The sequence below is a fragment of the Anser anser genome (assembly GCF_964211835.1).
Source record: "Anser anser genome assembly, chromosome: 5".
NCBI lineage: Eukaryota > Metazoa > Chordata > Aves > Anseriformes > Anatidae > Anser > Anser anser.
In genome coordinates this window covers 33,745,854-33,769,676 of record NC_139725.1, presented here as the reverse complement: position 1 = coordinate 33,769,676, position 23,823 = coordinate 33,745,854, and the positions used below count along the sequence as shown (strand labels likewise).

Genomic DNA, 23,823 nt, shown 5'->3' with positions numbered 1-23,823 from the left:
TTTTACAGATATTAAACTGGATATGATCTAGCAGCTCATTTATTTTATTGCTATGTTAGGTCTCCCTAAATTTGTCAGCCTGATGCATGTTTCACATGCAGCTAGGCTACTGCTACTTTTCCCACAATTTGTGATATCATTCTGTGCTTCTTTTGAAGATTAAATAAGTTTTTCAAATGCTACTATCATTTTTTACAATACCAATAATTTAATCTTCCAAAAGCATACGTGCAACAGAATATTACTATTTTTTTCCAATCTTTTCAAGTTACAAATGTATTTTTTCTCAACTTTGGATTACAACAAATTGACACAATCGTCTAGCAGTTTGAAAATCAAGACAGTAACACAAAAAAACAACACAAAAAAATTACCCTTTAAAATATAACCTGAAAAAGGGAGGAAAAAAAATGGAAAATCTGTAGAGAATGATGTCCCAGAGCAATCAACTGTTGAATTGAACCGTTGCGATTCAGATACCATTATGCAATTATTCTATTTTCTTGTGATCTGCTGCATACCTGCTCCAAAGTAAATTACCAGATAATTACCAGATAATCAGTGAATACAAACATGTGATAACTTGTACAGTTGTAATTGAAAAAGGTTACAGAATGATACTCAGAAGAGCGTAAATACCCGAGAGCATTACACTGAGCAGCACGTCCCTAGATTTGTTTGCAGATGTGCAACCTCCACGCTGTTCCCTAATCCTGTCACATAGCTAGCTATACGCACAAAAACCACAAAGACACTGATTTACATAAAATTATCTCACTCCATTTTATTTAAGATTTTCTTCTCCAGTTAGTAAAAGAAAGATGTGTCTCTCTTTATACATATGTACAAGTTCAGTTATAAAAATAGACAGCACATTCAAAGAGAAAAAAAGGCTTGGCATTTGTCTGATTCCCTCTAAATATCATATATACATGTGAATACGAGGGGAAGGGGGAAGTCTTCATGAGTTAATTAAACACCATCTCCCCCCTCAATTATCCCCTGCAAATCTGTTTAAAAATCAATCTAACTAAGCTCAGTTTTGCTATTTTCAGGTGTGCAAATTAGAGGCAGAGCCAACAGGAAGCACTTGCTCCACACTGTAGGACGCCAGGCAAAGGATTTGGGGTTGGAAAAAAAATTATAATAATAAAAAAGTCATCTTTTGCTGTCACAGCCCAGACCTGCAACTCATAACTTGCTTCTCTCGAGGGATTGAAAGTGCCCCAGAACAGCCTTTTAATTCAGTGCGTCAGACAGAAGACCTGTCCCACACCTAATCTCAGTGCAATGCAGACAACGCTTACAGCAAAGCAAGGGGCTACAAAGGGGGTTTGTGCATTGAGAAAGGGAAAGGAGCAATCGGAGATGAGAACACAGACGGGCACTGGCAGCACTGCCTTCTATCAGCCTTACGGGAGACGGCTACTGGTACCCACAGGGAGCTCCACCAAGCTAGTACATGGGATGATCACAGAGATGAAGGGAAAAACACACTGGAAGAATGGTCAATGGATGGCTGGGATATGAGACAATTTTTTTTTTCCCAGGATTTGGCTGGAGATGGGAATGGCACAGTTCTCTCAGTGCTGTTTCTCACTGCTCCCCTTGCAGCACTGCTAGCTGCAGAACCACGCTCTGTTATGGCACACTGAGAGGAACAGCAGCAAACTCTTCCTCGGCCCTGCAGCTTTCCCTGCTCTTGAGATTTGCACAAGTAGAGCCTGATTGTGTTTCTAAGCCTTTAAGATTTCAGCACGTATCAAAAATGAGAAAAATTATTCTTAACACAGCAAGAGCTTATGCTGGCAAGAACTCTGAAACACAAATCAAGCCACTGGCTTGGAGCCTCTTCCATTGCAGGAAGCAGAGGCAGTGCTGCTACCCTCACTAGGCCTGCCAGAGCTCCTGTCACTCTGTGGCTCTGAACCTGTTCTAAACAAATGGTGCTGAAAAGAATCCACTCCCTGGAAACCACCTGAGATACCTTCCTTTGCATTTCAAACTCTCAAAAAACAAAACAAAACAAAAACAACCAAACAAAAACCCCAGAGGCCCACACTAGAAGAATCCAAGAATCTTTTGATCACACATCATCCTCAGCTTAGCCCCCAGCTACCCCTGCATCTACACTGACCAGCTCCCAGTACAGAAATGTCTTCTGACTCTACAGGACAGCCCTGGCATTCAGATACTGGTTTCACAGGATATAACTAAAGCTGGGTTCCATTTCAAGCTACACTCATGTGACTTGAAGTACACACAGCTCTGGGATATTGCATGGAGTACCTGGATGGTTTCTTGGGAAATCTTTGTCAGATGAGTCAATAAAACACCATCCGACCACCTCAGTTACCCCAGACACCCCTTCCATCCTTCTTTCAGTGTCTGCAAAGATAATTTTTGGGATACACATAACCAAAGTGCTCACATAAACCACCCGTTCCCATTGTGCTTTGATTTTCTTTTCACACAGGTGCTTGACAGCAACAAGGCATTCATTTGCATGCCTTCACCTTGCAGGGTGGTCTACTCTGAAAGCCAACACAGTTCAGACAAGCTTTGGGGGTTCAAAATTACTACCGACCACCTGAGGTGTGGGCACCTTTGCTTTGCTTCCGAATTGGAGTTTCTGATATGAGACTGCTGGTCAGGTTTAAGCTTTTGGGGGTGCCACAAACACTGTTTCCTTTGCTCAAAGGGGAGCTCAAGGGAGAAGAGGCGCTTGAAGGTCCAAAATCTGCAAGTCCAGAAGGCCGAATAATTGCTGTTTGTAGAGGGCTGCTTGCAGACATGCCTAGCAATGGAAAAGAGAATCAAATTCCACATGAGCATACCACTCTACTTGTAGCACTAAGGTAACAAAAAAATTTTAATGGCTACAATATACTAACACTTAGTCCCAAGACAACACTGTGTTCATGATTTATGAGATTTTAATGAAGAGGGATGGCCTAAACATACAAATCATCTTGCACTTATACCCTGGGATGACTATATGTGCTGTAAAGCTGAAGCTCCATCACCACTGGTTTAGAACATTTTAAACCTGATGCTGTAACTTCACCATATCAGCAATACGGGAAAGACACAGCCAAACCCATGGGATAAACAACACTATCTAATCTGTCTGGGCACCAAAATGAAGAACAAGAGAGAAGTATTTGGTATGAGATAATTCAAAGGGCAGGTGAAAATTCTGCAAGATTAGCCTCTCAAGGTCATCTGCAGTGAAACTGGCCATCCTCTCACACCGGTACCATGTCACATTGCGCTTTGCCTGGATATCAGAATATACTGTACAAGCAATACCAGCAATACTTGCATCTATTTTTGACAGGCTGTAAACAAGCAATCATCCAAACTCATGTGGTTGGCTCTGCTCTGGGTAGCCTGCTGCCTCCCTTTCCCCACATACCTTTAGAGACATTGTACCCGTACGCTGCATATGCCGCTGCAGAGGCTGCTGCCGCCCCTGCTTTGGCACCTGCCATTGCGGCCGCGCTTCCTGCTATCGATTTCCGGCTTCTGCCTTTCCCGGTGCCTTTTGATCCACCGCCTGATCCTTTAGGGCGACCACGGCTTCGACCTGACTGGCCTCTCCCAGTGAGAGGTGTATCTTGCATTGAAACCCCTTAAAAAAAAAAACAACAGAGCATTAAAACAGTAACTGCTATAGCATGTCAGACAGCTCACAAATGAATACAGCATCGTAACGACTTGCTATTTACATTCATACTGTTCCTGTTAACTGATACTGTTCATTTACATTAATACAGACACTGTCAGCAAGTATTGATCTCACGAAATCACATATACAAAACTTGACCCTTCGTTAATCACATCTTATTAACTTCCTTGTCATTATTGTTATGAATCCAATCCACAAATAGATGGAGGATTCAGGGTTCTACTTCAGGATAAAGCATCTTCTTACCGAAGATCTATGTTCTTTCCACTTGCTATCTGTAAAGAAACTCATGAAGAACTAGGTCTCTCCTTATTTCAGAGTATAAAGTTACAGTAACTAAAAACTGTTACCATTATTTAAAATTATAGTTGCTTTAATCACTCAGTGGAAATGGAGAACTGATTATTAGCCCTATGGCAAATTCAAGGAAAAACTTAGCGATGAAAGAGTTCTGTGGATGTCTGTAGCTTGGTAAGGCGAGCACTCTATAATATAGGAACAAGGGACAAAACTCGTAAGAGTAACTAACACAGGAAAAAGGAAAGTGTGATGAATGACTATAAACAGATTTCTTATCAAATCAGAAGTTATTTCTCAATGAAAGACAAATTGTTTTTTGCAAATCTTGCCAACCATGCACAGAATCTGATTAAAATGCAGAACATGTACCAACCAGGCATACAAAGTCAAGGTTTAATATGCGTTAGTAAGTCAAGGCAAGAGTACTGACCATTCATGGTATCTGAAACGGAGCCAGTAATGGAAGCAGGAGAGTTTGTTGCCCTTGACTGAGGTGCTGAAGAAGCTGGATCATCCACAATCACAAGCATATCACTGCTGCTCTCATCGGGAGGGATAGAGCCCATATGTAATTCACTGCTGATGGATATCTAAACATGACCAAGAACAAAGCCGTTAGCTTCTCAGGTTAGGAAAGGGAAGGGTTCAAACATAGTAAGACACGCAATCACAAGTAATTGGTACTTGTTCTGATCTCTCTCATTTTCTCCAAGACTTACAGCATGATACATATCCTGCCTAGTCACACTACACCCTTTATTTACATGCTGAACAGCAGTAAAGACCTCCAGGAGCTACTTAATTTCAACTGATGAACGTAAATGTTATCAGCAGGAGACTAATGGGCTCAGCAGAGACTTAAGAAAACTGCAGTTTAACTGTGCATCTTTCTCAGACTGCAAGAGAGAAAACAATAGGACTCTTAACCAAGTAATTAGTGCCAATAAAAATCTTTATCAGCAAGGGAACAATACAACATAGTAATCTTAGTTAACATGGTATAGAACAAAATATTTGCTGCCAAAAATTGTTCACAATTCTTTATTAAAAATATGAAAGAAAATATAATGTGCACCATTGGAAATTTACAATTTAAATTCCAGATTAAAAACCACACTAATTCAGAATCAAAAGCAAGAGGTTCAGGGCATGAACTTGCTTTAAGAAAAGACAAAGACAGAAAGTGAAGAGGAGCATAATGGCATATCAACAAAGAGGAGCTCCAGTAGGCAGCTTACTGCAGCTGCTATGTTTTCAATTCATTATTTTCACTTCCATGGTTCACCTTTCAGACATCTCATTTCCCTACATATTTGAATTCTGTATTAACTGAAATGTCAGAAAGCAAGAACCCTGCTGGATCTAAGATCACAACTGAAACAGCACATACTTTAAAGAAGCAGGCAGTCTCACCTCACTGAAAGGGCTGGGCATGGCAGAATCTACACTAACAAAGGAGTCATCCCCATCAGCAGACAGGTTAGAGTTATCAGCTGAAGGAACAAACGGGATCACGAGGTTCATGCCCTCTTTCTTTCTCTTCCCATCCAACTCATCTTCCTTCTTCTTCTGAAATAAATAAAACAATACAGGGAATGAAAAATACAGTTAAAACCGAAGTGGAACGTGCAAATTAAAATCTCAATGTATAATACAGTATTGTAACTCAAAGGAATGCCATGTACAGAATTATCCAAAGCAAGTTTTTGAAAGACAAAGTAACAGATCCTTTAAAGGCTCTGTCTTTAGATTTAAGCAGTTTTTTTTCTTCTTCATAAAATAGATTGAGTGCTGTAGAATTACTCTTATAGAATTACTCTGATTTCCATTGCCTTCTGAAGTAAGCTCGAAATTCTTTACCATTATGAAAAAAATAACTAATGCAAAGCCTCCAATACTCAAAAATTCTGAATTTTCATAAACAAGATTTAATGATTTTTTTAAAAAAACAAACAAACTAATATTCTGTCTTTCTGCACAAGCCACATAGCTATTTGGGATTTATCTATGTTTGGTTCTTCATTTGTATTATTTTTTCATCCTTGCAAAACAAAATCTTAATTAAGTCTCCATTTTATATGTCATAGAATGATCACTCAATTGGTTGTTTTGGTGATGTTTTGTTTTTGTTTTTTTTTTTTTTTTTAAACTTGAGTCCCCAAATTGTTGTCTGTAGACTACTGATGATCTACTGTGTTGTATGGGTATGCAGTACTTCCTTATTTTTGAAGTTGCAAATGATACTAAAATACAGGGAACTGTGCATTACTTATTTTATAACATCCCTCTTCTGTGTAGGAAGTGCCAGACTGACATTCGATGCTGAAGAGAACACTTTACTCATTAGACTGCCTTTGCATAAAATATTTCCACACTACTTAATAGTGTGCCTAAAGCTTTTCAGGCTCTCTGTGTCACTGACACAGGCAATCTCTCTGCATCAAGGTACCTTTTCAGCGTATTTTTCCCTTTTACGTTTACGTTCCTTCACACGATTTGTTTCTTCTTGCTGTCGCTTCTCTTCTTGACGCTGACGCACTGTCAGAAAAGAAGCACAAAGTTGTCGCCGGAAAGATACTTCACACCCTTTTGTGAACCTTACAAGAAATTCTAGTTTCTTGAAGTAGAACTGCTATATTAAAACTTTCCAACCAAATTACTAAAAAGTCTCATAGTTGAAATCTTCTTTCAAACATACCATCAAGCGTACCTCTAATACAGCTTCAAAACTGCGATTCAACACAGCATTTTTATTAATACTTTTCTTGTCATGACCTACTTAATTCTTGTCAAAGCTCTGTCATTCAGGAACAATGTAATGATCCTGAAAGAGTGCCAATAAAAACTATCACATCATCATGTCTCTCTTGCACAACCTCACCCCTCAGCTCAGCAATGATATGAAACCAGCTTGTACTAACAAAAATGGCAACACAAAATGAGCCAGGAAACGGAAGTGGTTATCAGAAATACATGTGTTTGTAGAGATAAAATGACAGATTAAAAAAACTAATGAAGTGGAAGATGGAGAAAATGCTACAACACGAATTTCACATACATTTCTTTTCTAGTTCTTCATCATCTAGTAGAAGGCTGACCACCTCTTTTGGTTTCAAAGTGTCAGGTTTGAAATTGCCACCTGAAATCACCATTCGCTGGATCTAGGAAAAAAAGGAAAAAAAAGAGAAATTACTCAAAGGATCCATGAAACGTTTTCATTACCCTTCACTGAAAGCCAGACAAAAAAGATGTAAATGCAAGTGTGTGTAGTCAGAATTGATTCAACTTCTCTATCATACTATAGTTAGTAGCAAAATTTAAGGAAAAATTTTATTGAGAATTGTAATCATTAATTGTAATTATTAAAAAATGAGAAGCAACTGAGCTAGAAAGCTGAAAATTGCCATTCATTGTACCAAGCTGTATACTTCTAAAGCACCACGTCATAATAATATTTACGGCTTAATATATTGCTGAACACAGAGTAAAACTACAGCAGTACTCCTATAAGGTATAAATTAGTAGTCCTATTTTTCAAGTAATCTGTATACAGGATCAGGCAGATCACATTCTTAAAAGGTACAACATACTTAATCTCCTCCACTCAAAACTAAATCTCCATGTTGAGTCTGTGTCTCTGTTTAAGCAATTCACTCAGCACAAGCAACTTTATTAATTCAACTACACTACAAAACACACACACAAAAAAAAAATGGTAAGAGGTACAACTCGGCAAAAAAGAACAAGCTTTAGCATAAGCCAATTTTGATGATTTGGAGCACCAGCAAAAAACTACACTTATTTTCAGGTTGGTATCAAGTTACTAAGTGCAGTATCCCACATCGAAATGGATGAAATTCAACAAGGGAAATATGAATGCATTCAGCTGGAGATGCTTCAGTTGCTGCAGTGCTATGACAGCATCTAATTAAGACAAAAGCTAAAAGAAATCCCAAGTGCACAAAACATCTGAGCCTCGTGTATAGTATATCTATTGCTACCAAAGAAAGTGATAGTGAGTAATTTTTTCTTGCCAGTAAAGTGTCATGAGCTTTAAAGTTTCTAATACATTTACCACTTGATGCTGCAGGAAAATGAGCCCTTCTGGCAACCCTCACAGCTCAAAAACTGTCCTTTAATTACCTTCCAAGTTTCTTCAAAAAATAAGCTGTGGTGTAACAGTATAACATTAGAGGAATCAGCATTGCCCTGACACAGCAAAGACGCAAGCTCTAGCTTTAGAATCCCAAGTAGTTTCATTGCATCATAAGAAATAGTTTCCATGAAGTCATTGTGTAAATAATGAGCTTCTTCCCAGTTTATATAATGCAGCTGCAATGATGCTGCGCTAGCAACAGATTTGTTTGTTTGAACAAAGACATTTCCTTTTGGTTTCTGTTATATGCATTCCCTGCATATATATATATATATATATATATATATATATAATATATATTATATTTATATTTATTTTATAAAGTTTTATATATATAGTGTGTGTGTGTGTATATATATATATATAATTTATTTACTCATTTTGATACACATTTTTTGATAAAGTTTCCGTAACTTCTTGTTCCAGTTGATTTCTTTATTCCTACCTCACTCTTCTCCTTAGCTCTTTGTAAGATACGCTCCTCAATGGTGCCTTTACATATCAACCGGTACACAGTGACTTGTTTTGTTTGACCCAGCCTATGTGCCCGGTCCATGGCTTGCTGGTCTACTGTTGGGTTCCAATCACTGTCATAGAAGATGACCTGTAAAAGAAAACCAGAACAAAAATTATTAAATAAACCCATATATTTAGTGTACCTGGAGATGAAACAAACAAAAAAACAAAAACCAACATAAAAAAAAAAGTTCCACTACACACCCCGCAGAATCACTTGCCCACTGTAGGCTGTATTCACCTAGCTTTGCCCAATCCAATAAAATATTTTCCAATGCATTTCAAATATATTCAAACTAATTGACAGTGAACGTTTCAACTTCAACAGAACGTCTTCAATATTTTCTTCAACAAATCTGCTTTGGAGGCACAAAATTCTGGAGTTTATCACCATAGTATATCATTGTCATTTGATAAGCCTGTAACTAATTACATTGTGAAGCCATTTTAGGTGTTATTTACCTTAAGAAAAAGCCCATCAAATCAGGATTTCACACAAAAAGTAACACACTTTTTTTCCAAGATCTGAATAAAGCCTTGTCTAGTCTAATAACTCTAGTGTTTTTACCAAAAAAAAAAAACCTGAAATACCACATCACATTCACATTGCCCTATCATTTTAACTGTACTTTATGCACAGTAAACATAAAAAAAGGAGACATTAAAACAATTTTAGCTGAAGTATTGAGAAAGCTACAAAACCACAGAACTAAGAACGTTCATGCAAGGAGCCTTTGCATACATGCCTGTGTTTCCATCTTTTTTTTTCCCCTCTGTTGAAGCAACTTCAAAACAAGAGAAGTTTACAACCCTGAAAATCCTACAGATAGCTTTCTTCTGATTTCTTTTAAGTGATAGCAAGAGATGATGGGGTATTTAAAGAATTACATCATATTTTTGAATCAGATTTTTGGCTAAGCACTACAGTCTGTCTTGGGTTCAAATCTGCCTGCACATAGGGTATTATGTTAGAAGCACAGGAACAGCAGTTACTGAAAACATAAATGGTTCATGTAGGTCAGTATTCCCTCCCGCAGTGATTGGTGCAAGTGTTCAACAGTGCAAATCCTTGCAATTCACCTAAATCAGGATGTCTTTACACCTCAGGCACATGAGAAGGAATAAATTTATCTTTCCTGACTAGCTGATACTCATTTAGAAACACAAGCACAACTCAACTGCCATTACTTCATTCTACTGTGCGCAGAAAAAGGGTGACGGATACCTGTGCTCTCTGATTCCTTTGCTGCTGCACATTAAGAGCAAGCAGCCATGCAAGACAGCAGTCGTATGAAAGTGTCATTGCATTTGTAGACCCCTTTAGTCATCCAACTTCCTTCTAGACTCTGCTGCTGATGTATGTGGGGAGAAGGAAGGTATCTAACAGCAACCAAAAACTGTACACCAGGTGCTCAATATTCTGCAACTTTATCACCAAGATAACATTGTATTACAAATACAAGCAGAGTAAACAAGGCTAGGCAATTTCATTAGGAGAATGGCAGCACTAATATTGATCAGCATAGGTATAAGAGTTCCAGCTTCCACACAGCAACACCAATTTTCCTACATATATTGTGAGTCTGGGAGGCAGGAGATGAGCAGCTTGGGAAAAATGGTGTTTGAAGGCACAGGAGAACTGAAATCTGAGTATCAGAAAGCTGATTTTTTGTGTTTTGTATTACTTTATGGAACTTCACCTACCGTATCTGCAGCTGTAAGGTTAATGCCCAAGCCTCCAGCTCTTGTGCTTAACAGGAACACAAAAATATCATTCCTGGAGAGGAAAGAGATTAAAAAAAATATTTTGTGCATGAGGAACAAGAAGTAACCACAGAAGTAAATTTTTTGACCCATGTGAAGTGATCAGGGCTATTTTTATTACTCGAACACTTCAGTGTGTTTTGTGCTGTTCATGGTCAAGAGAAAAACATATGAAAGAAGTTAATACACAAATGAGGACTGCTTGAACACGCAAGCATTCAGTTTGCAATAGCGGCTTCTTATCTCTATCAAAACAAACCAGGGCTTGTTTATCTTGCCCACATTGGAAAGTAAGATTTCATATAGACAAAGAACAATTTATTGTTTCACAGAACTGATCGATGTTAAAAAATAAAATAAAATCTTGAGTGTTGTGCCCTAACAACACTCAATTGATAAAGAAAGAAAAATAAAGGTTGGAACTGTGTAGATGCAATTTCTGTTCTAAATTTGGTGCTTTGAACAGAACAAACAACTCTTAGAGGAAAAAATGAATAACCTTCATATAAAAGCAAGCTGGCAAACACAGAGGTACATTATAAAAGGACAAGGGTCTGTCAGCAGATACAGAAATCCCTCTGTCTAAGAACTCAACTACGGTCACAACTGTGCTGATTTGCATTAAAAGTTTCGTTCTTTTGTCCAGTTTTCTTATCAGCAAAATGAAAATAAATTGATTCTTCTCAAGATAGCAATGTAATGATAGTAATGAAATTGTGATTTACCATAGAATGTTTCAAAGATGACTATGTAAGACATTACTAATAGTTGGATACTGCACAATAGGAAAAGTCATTCATTTCACTCTAACTCAAGCTCTTTGAGATGCACTGTCTGTAAGTAAATTACATTATTACTGCACACAGGCTGTCCTTCCCACCTTGGGCATTTTAACTGGTTTACATTTACGTTCTTTGGAATTCCTCAGACAGCATGAAAGTCAATGACAGATCAGTTGCTTCAGTGAATACAGCTCCCAGTAGAACAGGCCCTAACAGAACATGGATCACCACTTCATGGCACAGTTCAAGGAAGGCATCTCTGAATACCTCACTGGAAGATCCATAAAGCCTAATGCAGTCATATTAGCCCCAATAGTTAGACTTGCTGGCATCAGATTTAGGAATGCTGACTCCTAACAGAGATACAAGGCATCCCAATACCTGACTTGGAATAATCCTCTAAAGATAATAATCCTTTATGTAACTGAGGCAGTTGAGACACACTAGGCAAGCAACCGTAACAGTGCTTTAAGTCCTACCTAGCTGCAGTCTGAAGAGTTGGAGAAAAGGGAACACAGTTATTCAAATTCAATGGCAGCTCTAACACGGCGCACACAGAAAACAAAGGAGACAGATCTATATGAAGGATCACCAAGTACTGATCAAAATTCAATTGGTCATTGATTGGCAAAATCAGGATTTCCACTGAGGCTGTGAACCTCACTAGTGCCAAGGACCCCAAAAAAGTTGATGTTCTTTGACAGTATGCAGCAAGAGAAATGCTTAAGAGAAGACACTGCAATACCACATCCTTTTCGTACCACACTGTCCATACAATAACGCACGCACAATTAGTAAAAGACCAAAAATTCCTGCTGAATGAGCAGCGTGGGGCATCTTCTTGATTAATTACGTGTCGGCAGTCTGTCCCCAAAAGTCCACTCATCTAATCTAAGGGTCTTCATTAATTCATTCTTAAATAATAATCTTCTACCCATTAAAGGTAACCTGACCCTTGCTATAGTAAGTACAGGTATATTGTGTGCTATTATGCATATGCTAGTACAACTCAAACATAAAAAAAAAAAATAAAATAGAGGTTTTGGAATCCATATTCTTGCAGGTCAGGTAGAACCAACTATGTTCTCAGGACTCATGCTTCAAGGTATTAATTACCAGTCTTTACCTGGCAAGGTTGTATTGTAAAAAACAGACTCTCAAAAAACCTACTCTGGTCCAACAAAAGATTTTTTTTCCTCCCTCAAAAGTTGCCAATAGACGACCAAAGTAATTATTTAAATTATAAATTTAAAAGAATAAAAGCCAAGAATAAAAGCCAAATTAGAAATTGAAGGTTTCTGGCAGTCTGAAATCTATGAGTACAAAACTCTACCTTGAGCTATGGGCATTCAAGAGGAATTGAAACCAAGCTGTCAATCTCTAGACTTTATCTTCCAGGTGCAAAGCTGAAGATGACAGCAGGTACCCATGCACAGTGTAGGCAATCCTTGGCCAGGAAGTCTTCTGACTTTTACAACAATAGTGGAACATGCATTTAGTAACCTGAACACTTCTGGAAATGCCATATGGAAAGGAAAGAAAGAGGACAGTGGCACAGCCTACAGGAATGGATTATCATTCCATGGTTACATATTTTCAGCATCCTACTAGGACATCCTGCAGGATAGTTTAGTCTCAGTCAGGCTTTTTTTCCTGGAAACATTTCTCATAAGTAAATCATGTACAAGAGGAACTCGAGTAACATTTTAATAGGAATTCTTGTTTATACTGGCTGACCTATATCTCAAAGGGATTTCCTGTTGAAATGATTATTTTTCTTTAGTTGTTCTATTCATTAATAAAAACAAATTTCTTTTTATTAATAAAAACAAGTTTTTTGACTTCTTTGGTTGAAGGACCTTACAGGAAGAAGTGTCAGCATTCCAGGAGGACATCCTAACCAGCACGGAACCTGTTTTTGACAACTGGGAACAGGGAAAAAGGCACTGCACAGTCCTCTCACTCTAGGTACTTGGTTCATACTCTTCTAAAGTTTTATTGCTCTAAGGAGTTCACTAAAAGCCTTTTCATTGCAGCACAGTTATTCAGGTCTTCAACCCTTATGAACGAGTGGCCTGAAAGGTTTTGTACAGATTCTTCCTCCTGTCTTCTGCTGTGATACCTTGGGACTGGTGATGCAAGGACTATCATCTAGAACACGGTGCTTTCACCTCGCAGTAAACAACAATCTGTGAACCTAACTTGTCTGAAAAACAAAAGTGACCTTCTTAAAAGCTCACATCCCGCATTCAGGAAGGGTAACCTTACTGTGAACTACTGCACCAAAGTGACATCCTACCAAGCTGTATTTCATGATTAAAAGGAAACTTAATAACCATAAATTTAATTATGTATTTATAATATGCCCCAATAGAGACAAGGTTATACTGAAATATTTGAACTTGTAACAAGATGACTACATAGTTTTCTTTCCTGACAGACTAGTACAAATTGCAAGAATCCATTTTGTTCTACTAAATGGAACAGGTTAGCACGTCTTACTATTTAATAACCCCTCCTTTTTAACTATTATACATATATTAGTTTAAGCTATCTTAATAAATCCAACTGTATTAAAGATAAACTTATTTATTTATATTCTGTGAAACATGCTTAAGTGATACGGCGTGTTTTGCAGCAAAGTAGGTCATTTCCAAAGCTCTAGCATACGCAGTATTTTCAATTTCATCTTTAGAGTGTCAGTTTTCAGAACATATAATAACTAATGAACTTCTGCTCTGCTTCTGTCAACCTTCTTTACAAGCAATAGCATATTGGAAAGGCAACAAACTATTGTGGGTTCACTAAAATTTGCTTCTTGTACTGTTTCAGAGATGATGAATTTCTAAATACAAATGCATTTGATATCAACATGAATGACTCCCGCTCAGCAAACCACCAAGAAACTTTCAGATCGTGGTTAGCATACAAGATACTTTGGTGCAAATTTCATTTATTTACATTAAATCTTATACCGACTATATACATGTGATTTAGTACAAAAACACCTTTTAAAATATGTTACCTGTTCTGAAAATCTGCTACCATATCCCTTCGTTCAGAAATCTTTGAAGAACCATCCAATCTCATGTATGTATGTTTCCTATAAACCATATATTCCTGCAAAGAACACATACGAGAATAATATAGTTGGTCTTAGAACTGTTCAATTTTCATTATTCACAAAAAAACAGCAATAATAAAAGCAGAATTGCTGCTTAGGAGGAAAAAAGGTACCTAAATGTCATCAGTAAATGCTATAATCAATCTTCTGTAAGCAATACTTTATAATGATTTGAGAAATTAAAGCTACTGTTAATAATTTGTCAGTGTTTGCATTTCACATAAGGTAAGAGATAAATTATGTTGTCAATTCAGAGTTGGAGATGTATTAGCTGGGCTGCACAGTGTTGCTATGGTACGTGCCTTTTTCTACAAATAAATGAATAAGTAAGTAAATAACATCACTAACGTAGGAAATTTGATTTCACAAAGTCTGAACTTTTAGCAAATCCTGAGCTCTCACTGTATGAGTGAACCTTTTCTAACAAAGCAAACGTACCTGCTGCGTGTCAATTTTGAACCATCTGACTGGTGGTTTTAAAAACCTGGTACTGTCCACTAACGTCTGTCTGTCCAGGCTTTATCTCGCTAGTAAAGAGCCTGTGAATCTCACCGCATACAAGAACACTTTGAAACGCTGGTGTTAGCCCACAGTTCGTGCCAAGCAGTGTAACTGAAACCATTGCCTGGGACACAAATCAAATGGCATCAACCAGGAATGCTGTAGGCAAAAGATTTTTCCAATTTTTCATGTGCTAAAATACTTAGTTGTTTTCTGGTAACCGTGCAACTACCAATAAAATCTGAATTACACAGAAAGCTCCTCAGGCTATACACATATCCTTAGAGTATTTTTGAAAATATATCCTCTGATATTTTAACACTGTGAGCCTTGGCTGACGAGACACAACTCCTACTGGTCACATTTGTTAGATTTAACCCTAATGGTTTATGCGTCTCTCTTTGAGCTGTTGTGACTGCAAATGAAGACAGAAAGGAAGCAGATGGTGCTTTAGCAACGAGAAGTATGGGATTCATCTTGCTCCAAGCCTCAACGTTACGCAGATGAAGAACTGATGTTCAGTGAGAAGACATGGCAGTGTTTGCACTCTAATGAACCTTCTGACAGTACCATGCTCAGTTCTTTTTTTTTTTTTTTTTAAAAACCTATCCTTAGGGCTCCTGCTTCTTTTTTGTTCTGCTTCACTACTGCAGAAGAGGTGAAAGAAAGAGCTGCCATACTATAAGGAACTTGAGCGTTGTACTGGAGAGAAGCTTCAATGAATAGACGATGAAAGCAAAAAATAAGTAAATACAATTAACAATGCAGAAATGGCCAAAAGTCACATTTGGTCTCCCCTCTACAAAGCAGAGCTCATGGCTAGTAGCATTTTAGTAACACGTCAACAGAATTTTAAAGCAGAGAACAGCTACTTAACTAGAGGGCACTCAAGCCCCAATTTACTATCAATTTATTCCACTTCTACAACAGCTTTCTGCCACCAGCTAAAAGCAGAAAGAGCAATACCGTTGTCAGCTAGGTACTATGTGACCTTTCCTCCAAATCTGATTAATCATTTTTCAATTATCATAAGGGCTTTTCTTTCAATTTCTTTTTTACTGTCTTTATCTGTCTTTATGCTGATTCAGTATTTCTACATCTTTAGTCTTCCCTCCTCTCACTATTAACCACCTTTTCATGGGCATCTTCAAACCAAGCTTCAGCACAAACAGAAAACAACAATTTCTATTCAGTCAAGTTCATTTATCCTTATCCCAAATCTTAGACTTTTCCACTATCACACTATTTACAAAAGAATAAGCTATCCTTCTACATCTGTAATACTAGCACTCATGATTGTATGTGCCATGAAACTAGCTTAGTATCTTAGCTAATTGTATCTTCAACGCTGCTCAACAGGTTCTGGTCTGCTTCTATCCACCTTCCTATGATCAAAAAGGATACTTCACAGTATTCTTACAGTGCTTCTAAGAAACATCCTTTTTTTTGTGAGCTAGTTTTATCCAGTAACTTCATTTTTTTTCAAACATTAACAGTATACTGTCTAATTTTAGGGAAAAAAATACAACTTACACTACACTTGCCAGTAGTTTAGTGTTTTGATCACTTGCAGAAAGCTAATGCTTTTAGCTTTTAAGAAAAAGTGAGAGAACTCTGAAGGCAAATGACCTACTTAAGAACTAATATACATGGTCCCTAACTGCAATTAAGGAAGATACTTGACGACTACCCGTTTTTCTACTTCCCACAAAGAACAAAATATCAAGAAAACACAGAAAAAGATGCCACCATCTGATCCTTGGAAGGATTGAGGTCACACCACTACTGCACTGTATCTTGCAGTCTACCACAACTGAGACAAAATGAACTGACAATAAGCACATAAAGAGGTGCAAACTGGCAAATACTCCTTCTCAAAAACCAAATATGGGCTACCATTGTGTTTCATAGAAATAATAATAAAAACTCAGTGATTGATCACATGGGGACACTTACACTAGACATACTTGAACTTCTACCTGGCAATCTTTTATAGTGTAAGGGGTCAGCAAGTCACCAGATGTATTAATCTAAGAAAAATAACGTAAGTGACCCTGGCAACAGAGAACCTATACAGGAAACTAACGAGTAATGAACTGAGTATGGTAAAAACATAGTACCATTAAAGTAAGTGCTCTTCAAGGCTTTGACACTGATATTTTCTCAAAAACTATAAAATGTTTTACCTTCATCTTATTTCATAGTCCAAAGTGAGTGCTGTTATGTTTTAACATAACTAATAAACTTACTTCACGCAGAGTATAATTTGAGTTCATACCACATCAATTTAATGTGATTCCCACTGAAATCATGGACAATTACTCTTCCATACAGAAGAAAGCAATCACATTTACAAAAATAAACATGATGTTAATCTAGAAAAGTATCAAATACACATCTACATGAAATAACAATAATGAAATTATACTTTATCCCTTTTTGTTGAAAGAAAATCTTTTCCTCTTTGTATTTGTACCTGTCATTTCGTAATGGCTGAATTAAGCAGTAATTCTTCTTCAGCTGAAGCTAAATCAAACAAGCATGTTAACTTTGTAAACAACGCGCCTTGTGCTCTCTGCCCTGCACAGATTAGGCTAGTATGATATGGTAGGAGTTACACTGACACAGTCAAAATGCTATCAAAAGAAATAGGACATCTTATGTTCTTACATATGCAAGCAGGCTGAGGGGATGTATTTTAACATCATTGGTCACACACACACAAAAAAAACCAAACACCTACTGCTATACAACTTTTACAAGTCCTTGCTTGATTTTTAGCTTGCTTAGCTCCAGCTTCTGCTACATGGTGGTAGAGAAGGTAAAACAGACTTAGTAAGTGGCTTATTTGGGTAATGAAATCAAACGAGTGAAGTTGAGCATTTAGGAGGTACAACAGTAGCAAAATGATATGCTCCCAAGCCTTTAAAATGGAATGTTAACAGAAGAGACAGAGGCACTAAATACTCAGTTTTACAAGCTTCATGTTGTAGTGCAAGGTGTCAACAAACCTGCACCATGACCAACATTGGCCAAAAAAAGAGGCATAAGAAGCAATGCTAGGGAATGAGCTGAGATAGAGGCTTGTAACCATGCAAGTTCTGCTTTTGCTCATAGCAGCAAAAACAAAATTCAGCTTGTGATGTGTTACTGCACTATTAATTGCTGACCTTAAAATACACTCCTACCCATATGGGACTCATGATTTAGGCAGCTATTAGTTCAGGCTTTTCACTTCTTCTCTTCTCTTCTTGTGGAGAAGACAACATCCCATACAAAACACTGCTGAGGGAGCCCATGTACACCTAGGACTAATGGCTGAAAAATAACAGGATCCTGAAGTTTCAGCACAGCTGAAATTACACTGCCAGACGGAAATATTTTCCTACCTGTCATGTATTCACAATCAGAAAATTTTATCATGATTGCTTCTTTGAAACTAACATACATCAAGTCTCCTATTTGCTTACTCAAAAATAGGTAAGTCATGAAAGCTACCATGACTAATTCTTCACTGGTAAGGCACAAGGCATGACAAGATATTTTTTTCAAATTCAGCAAGAACTTCAAACTTTGCTGCCTTCAACAGAAGGCCAGAGAAAGAAATGCAGGCCAGAGAAAGAAATGCATTTCTTTCAAAGCACTCTAAGTACTACCAAAAGGAAACCAAATTAATAATCCTCCCACTAGTATCTTTTTAGACTAGCTCTTCTGTGGCGTGGTTGCTAATCAAATAGTGATTTTTTTCTTCGGAGGCAGACTGACTGTATTTTAATAATCAGTAATGACTTAATTCCTAATTTCTTTCCTATCATATATGTCAGAGAACCTCTTATTATTAATGCCTACTAAATTTCTGCACTGGAATAAGATGACAGAGGGAAACAGTCTGTAAAATGACAAGCAACATGAACAATGTAAAATTAATCACTGTTCTCTCCTTCCTTCCAATACAAGAACACGTGGGCATCAAAAGAAACTAGAAGGAAGCAGTTCAAAACCAGCAAGAGTGTAATTAAGCCATTAAGCATTAAGCAATCCCTTGCTACAGGACTGTGTAAAGAACAAAAATTTATGAAGACTCAACAAGCAACTGAAAATTTCATGGAAGAAAAATCCATTTAGGATTACTAAGCATATAGAAGCTACATCTGCCTCGGAAAGTCCTTGAACAGGACACTTAGAGAATAATTGTGAAGTGTCACTATTCATATACATCTTCCCCACACCATTTGCTGCTGTACACTGGTGGAAGTATGACACTAGGCTGGGCCTTCAGTCTAACTCTGTATGGCAGCTCTTATATTTTTATATTAATGCATTTACTGGGTATCCCTCAGCATAATCATTTTATGGTTTGCTGTGTCCAAATTATAGTATTTTCTCCAAAACAATGTTGCTAAATTTGCATCTTCAGAATTTGTCTCATGTAGGCTATAGCTCTCCTACCTCCAGCAAGTCAATCATCCGTGTCATCTGAGAGTAGATGAGAACTCTGTGTCCTTGAGATTTCAGCCGTGTCAATAGAAGATCCAGAGCATGAAGTTTTCCACTGTCAGTGATCAGACTCTCTTTATCTATGAAGAAATAGAAGAAAAGCATGTAACTAATCAAGCCAAAATAGCTACAAGCTACAAGTTAAGTTCTAAGTTTTGCTAGCACTTCACTAGAGTAAGGAGTTGCAATGAAAAGAGATATCAACATCTCTCCTGGCTGACGCTCACAGTCATGCTGCCGACAGTAACTTCTGTTTGGGACTGTAGGACTACATGAATATACATACTTTCCACAATCTCATCACAGATTCATCTCCTCATGAATACAAACTTACTCCTTTTTTGGACAGTCATTTCTCTCTCCTAAGGATTCATTCTAACCAGACCAACAACCACAACATGCATTGACAGTTGAAGACATTTCACACATTAAAATGCTGTCCTTTGGACACTTGCTGCAACCTGTTGCTAAGCTTCAGGCTCATTCTTCAAATACCTACTTTCAAGACCAAACCCATCACTAACACAGGTGAAAAACAGTTCTCTAGGTCACTGCAAATTAACTGCCCCTTCACAGCACAGCCTTCACTTTTTGTTTTCTTCCTTGCCCTTCTCTTTTTTTTTTTTCTGTTTAAGAAATGCTTCCAGATGGCAAACTTGTAAGTCACTGCAGATATTACATTTTGTGTCTTCTCTGTTTCAGCGCTGCTCATGAAGTATTTTTCAGGAAGGAGATCTTCCTGTTTGTACATTCTGTACATAAACTTTGGTAAACAATACACTACGGTTGAAAGAGGATGAAGGGAAATTTTCTTCCAAAAAATAATCTGTTGGAAAGGCCACTAATGATTCTTTATTCTTTGGGATGTCTGAATTTAGGTTTACAGCCAAAACGGAAAGTTGACAATTGCAGATCACGCAGGCTAGTACAGAATCCAAATATTTTCAAATACCCAGCAGGTAACGCTTCTGACTGGTGGGCTTCAGAAAATACAACTTGCTGTAAGGCACTTAACAGACACAGAATCACAGAATCGTCTAGGTTGGAAGAGACCTCCAAGATCACCTAGTCCAACCTCAGCCCTAACACTAACAAGTCCTCCACTAAACCATATCACTAAGTTCAACATCTGAACGTCTTTTAAAGACCTCCAGGGATGGTGACTCAACCACTTCCCTGGGCAGCCCATTCCAATGCCTAACAACCCTTTCTGTAAAGAAGTTACTCCTAACATCCAACCTAAACCTCCCCTGGCACAACTTTAGCCCATTCCCCCTCGTCCTGTCACCGGGCACGTGGGAGAATAGACCAACCCCCACCTCTCTACAGCCTCCTTTAAAGTACCTATAGAGAACGATAAGGTCGCCCCTGAGCCTCCTCTTCTCCAGGCTGAACAATCCCAGCTCCCTCAGCCGCTCCTCGTAAGACTTGTTCTCCAGAGTTCTCTACGAGTCTCCAGACTTGTACAATATTTTAAAAAATATATATATGCAAAAATTAATTCATCCATCTGAGCACCATGCATTTTAGCATAGTTAAAATCAACTTCATGCTCCTGGAAAAGATGAGTACAGATCACAAATGGAAAACGGTGCTCCTAAGAATGCTCATGAGCATTGCAGGCAACCAAGTCCAATTGTGTCCACGTGCAGTGATATGGCACAGAGGGCTGGCTAAGTTTGATCCTCAGACGTACAACCTCAGGTTTACTGAGGAAAAAGCAGAAAGATAGTTCTTCTATACTTAATTCAAAAGATTGTTTTGAAAGAACACACCTAGGTTTAAGACCCCTTTCAGAAAGGCTAACAAAAAATTAGAATTGTTCAGGAAAAAAAAAATCTTCAAGAGTTCCGTGTGTTAAAAACTTTTCCTTAGTGAGGGAGAACCGAAACATCATCTGTTTCATTTTTTTCAAAGAGCAATTGGCAATACCCAAGATTATTCTTTTGGACAAAGGTTTTCAACAACAGAATAGAACTTCATACTAGCAGAAAAAGGCCCAGGACCCGGTAATTTATGTTGCAACTGTAAAAACAGGACATGCTACCCTCTTAATTTCCCAATAGAGGAAGAAACTAATGAGGAAAAGTTTTATCCAGAAACATAGTGGATTCTTCAACACTTTAGCATTTCAATCAAGATTTCTTTCAAAATTATATTCTTTTGCTTAAATATAAATAATGGGCCTGATGCTAGAATTACTGAAATCTATATTAGGACATCAGAAGATTCTTCAGAAGATTAGGACATGAGAACTACTGCTTTCTGAATTGAGAAAACATTTGTGCTTCTGTGCCTATCTAGATATGCACTGGTTTCTTCTGATTTGTTCTCCCTTCATAAAGAAAGATCTCATTTGATGGTGATCTTTTTGCTTTGCCAGGAGCAAGCATCACAACATTACTTGAATCATTACCAACTACCTCAAGGGATTTGTCAACTGTAGAGCCAAGCCAAGTAAATACTGTAAGGAAAACTCAAGACCACAGCTCAAGTTGGCATTTGTATTAAGTGAAACAGCATATGACACACTCATCTCTAGAAGAGAACTCATTTTCAATTACATACAAATAGTTAATAATTTCATGCATGCCTCTAAGTAAAACTAAGCTTTGAACTTAGGCAATTACATAAAAATGGAAATGACTTTGAGTTATTTAGGAATCCTTATTTATTACATGAAATGTTATTCTTTCCGTTAAATCATAAAACCATGACATTTTGCTTTTATTCTAATTGGTTAACTTGCTATTTTGAAGTGAAGCAACATGGAAAGTCTAGATAAACAAATGAATATGATTATTAACCAAAAGCTGGAAGGAAACTGAGAGAACAAACAGGGACTGTTCAAAAATCAAACTAGACTGACTCAGATTAACATACTAAGTTTCCGAAAGCAAAATGCTACAGTTTTTCTCACACAGGCATGAATAGGTAGAATTAAGTTTTGGTAACTGGAAATGATGCGTGTCCTTTGCTGCTGGCTCCTTAAGTCTCCATTGTGTAAGTTACTATTTTTAAATTGCAATAAAATGCAAATTACAAGGGAAGAACTTATTTGTGGATGGTTTTACAGTCTGAAAAGCTCACAACTAGTTAACAGTTCATAATTTATCTAGTATCTCAGCATCAGAGCAGACTGCACTGAGAAGAAAGGTTTTTCTGAGGACAGCAAAATTAACAAAACTAACAAAAAAAGATTTGTCATCTCTGGAAGAGAAAAATGTTTGACTTTAGCCTGGCAACTTAAGTGTGCTATCTTGATACCACTGCGTTTTCCAAACTCATGTTTTTGCAAGCTTAAAGCCTGCCACCTAGTGCTTCAAAGGACAAATTCTGTAAAGCTGTAACAAAAACTATTCTACTTTATTCCTCCGCCTTCAGACAGTATCACAATTATTTAAAAAGTGTATTCCATCTCTAGTTTTTCCCATTGCTATTTCTCATCCCCTTTTACCTTGTGGGAAGAAAAAGGCTTCTTTTATTAAATGGGGTTTCCAAAATTTGCAATTGTACATTTTAATCATCAGTGAAAGCCTCCAGTAACAATATGTTTTATTTATTTATTTAAATAGCATCATCAAAGGAACGTCTAAAATTTTAAACCAGTCAGGAGATGAGGTCCTGGACTGCACCTCAAAGAAACTGTCCCCAGGATGCAATTTTGTGATCTTTTTCAGCACTGACAAATGACATAATTGACAACCAGAACAAAAAGACAGTAACTCTGAAATCATACTCTATGGTTTTTAATCTAAAAAATGTTCCTGCCTCTGGCCATGGACAATAATTATCTACAAGAACGTACTATGGGATCTTACGGCATGGGAAGAACAGTTAGAAATGATTATGACTTGGAATAACCCCAGTCAGAAGCACTGGCCGATGGCTGCAGCTGGGCTCACAGCTCTCTGGAGAATGAGAAAGTGCCTCTGGACATGCAAAATACAGAGGAAAGAGAGATAAAGTCTGGGTTCCAGTTGACACCCCTGGTTCCCCTCCCGACAGTCTGCACAGCACAATGGGGTCAGTGAGGAGCTAGCTGGCTCTCACAGTAAACAGCCAGCGAGGCCGGTGCTTTTTATCGATGCTAAAAGGACTCAGACACTTCCTGCCATTTAATCCAGGACCATTTTTCTTTCAAAGAACAGGAAAAGCCTCCAGAGATTCCCACAGTGATCGCAGCTGAGCCTGCTGCCAGGGTACTGGGAACGCCGAGTCTGGGACAGGATAGATCAGGGTGAGGAGAGAGAGGTTTCCCCTTTGTTCCTGTCACCTATTTACCATGGACCTTCACACCTATGGTTCCATTTTCCACTTGCTAGACTTCAGCCTTGTAAATGGCTTCTTCAGCATGTCAGTCACTTTCTGTAATGCACCGTGCCTGCTTCTGCATGTATAAACACAGCTGTCTTGTTTTGGTATGTGCCCTCTCCTCTTAGTGTAAGTTTAGGTTTTAATGCAACTTTCCACCTAATTAAAACACAGCTGT

The 23,823-nt window shown here is 37.8% G+C and overlaps 1 protein-coding gene across 1 annotated transcript in view; it reads right to left on the bottom strand.

Annotated features, from left to right (window-relative positions):
- Window positions 1-757: 757 nt before the first annotated feature.
- Window positions 758-23,823, bottom strand: part of INO80 (INO80 complex ATPase subunit) — a 68,209-nt gene continuing 45,143 nt past the window's right edge. Inside the window, exons 27-36 of the mRNA XM_083836667.1 lie at window positions 19,284-19,411; window positions 14,235-14,329; window positions 10,368-10,440; window positions 8,593-8,751; window positions 7,050-7,152; window positions 6,441-6,529; window positions 5,405-5,560; window positions 4,422-4,581; window positions 3,419-3,634; window positions 758-2,797 (exon numbers count right to left, since the gene is read on the bottom strand). Of these exons, the coding sequence (XP_083692793.1) occupies window positions 2,580-2,797; window positions 3,419-3,634; window positions 4,422-4,581; window positions 5,405-5,560; window positions 6,441-6,529; window positions 7,050-7,152; window positions 8,593-8,751; window positions 10,368-10,440; window positions 14,235-14,329; window positions 19,284-19,411 (1,397 nt within the window). The 3' untranslated portion in view covers window positions 758-2,579. The remainder of the gene's footprint in view (window positions 2,798-3,418; window positions 3,635-4,421; window positions 4,582-5,404; window positions 5,561-6,440; window positions 6,530-7,049; window positions 7,153-8,592; window positions 8,752-10,367; window positions 10,441-14,234; window positions 14,330-19,283; window positions 19,412-23,823) is intronic.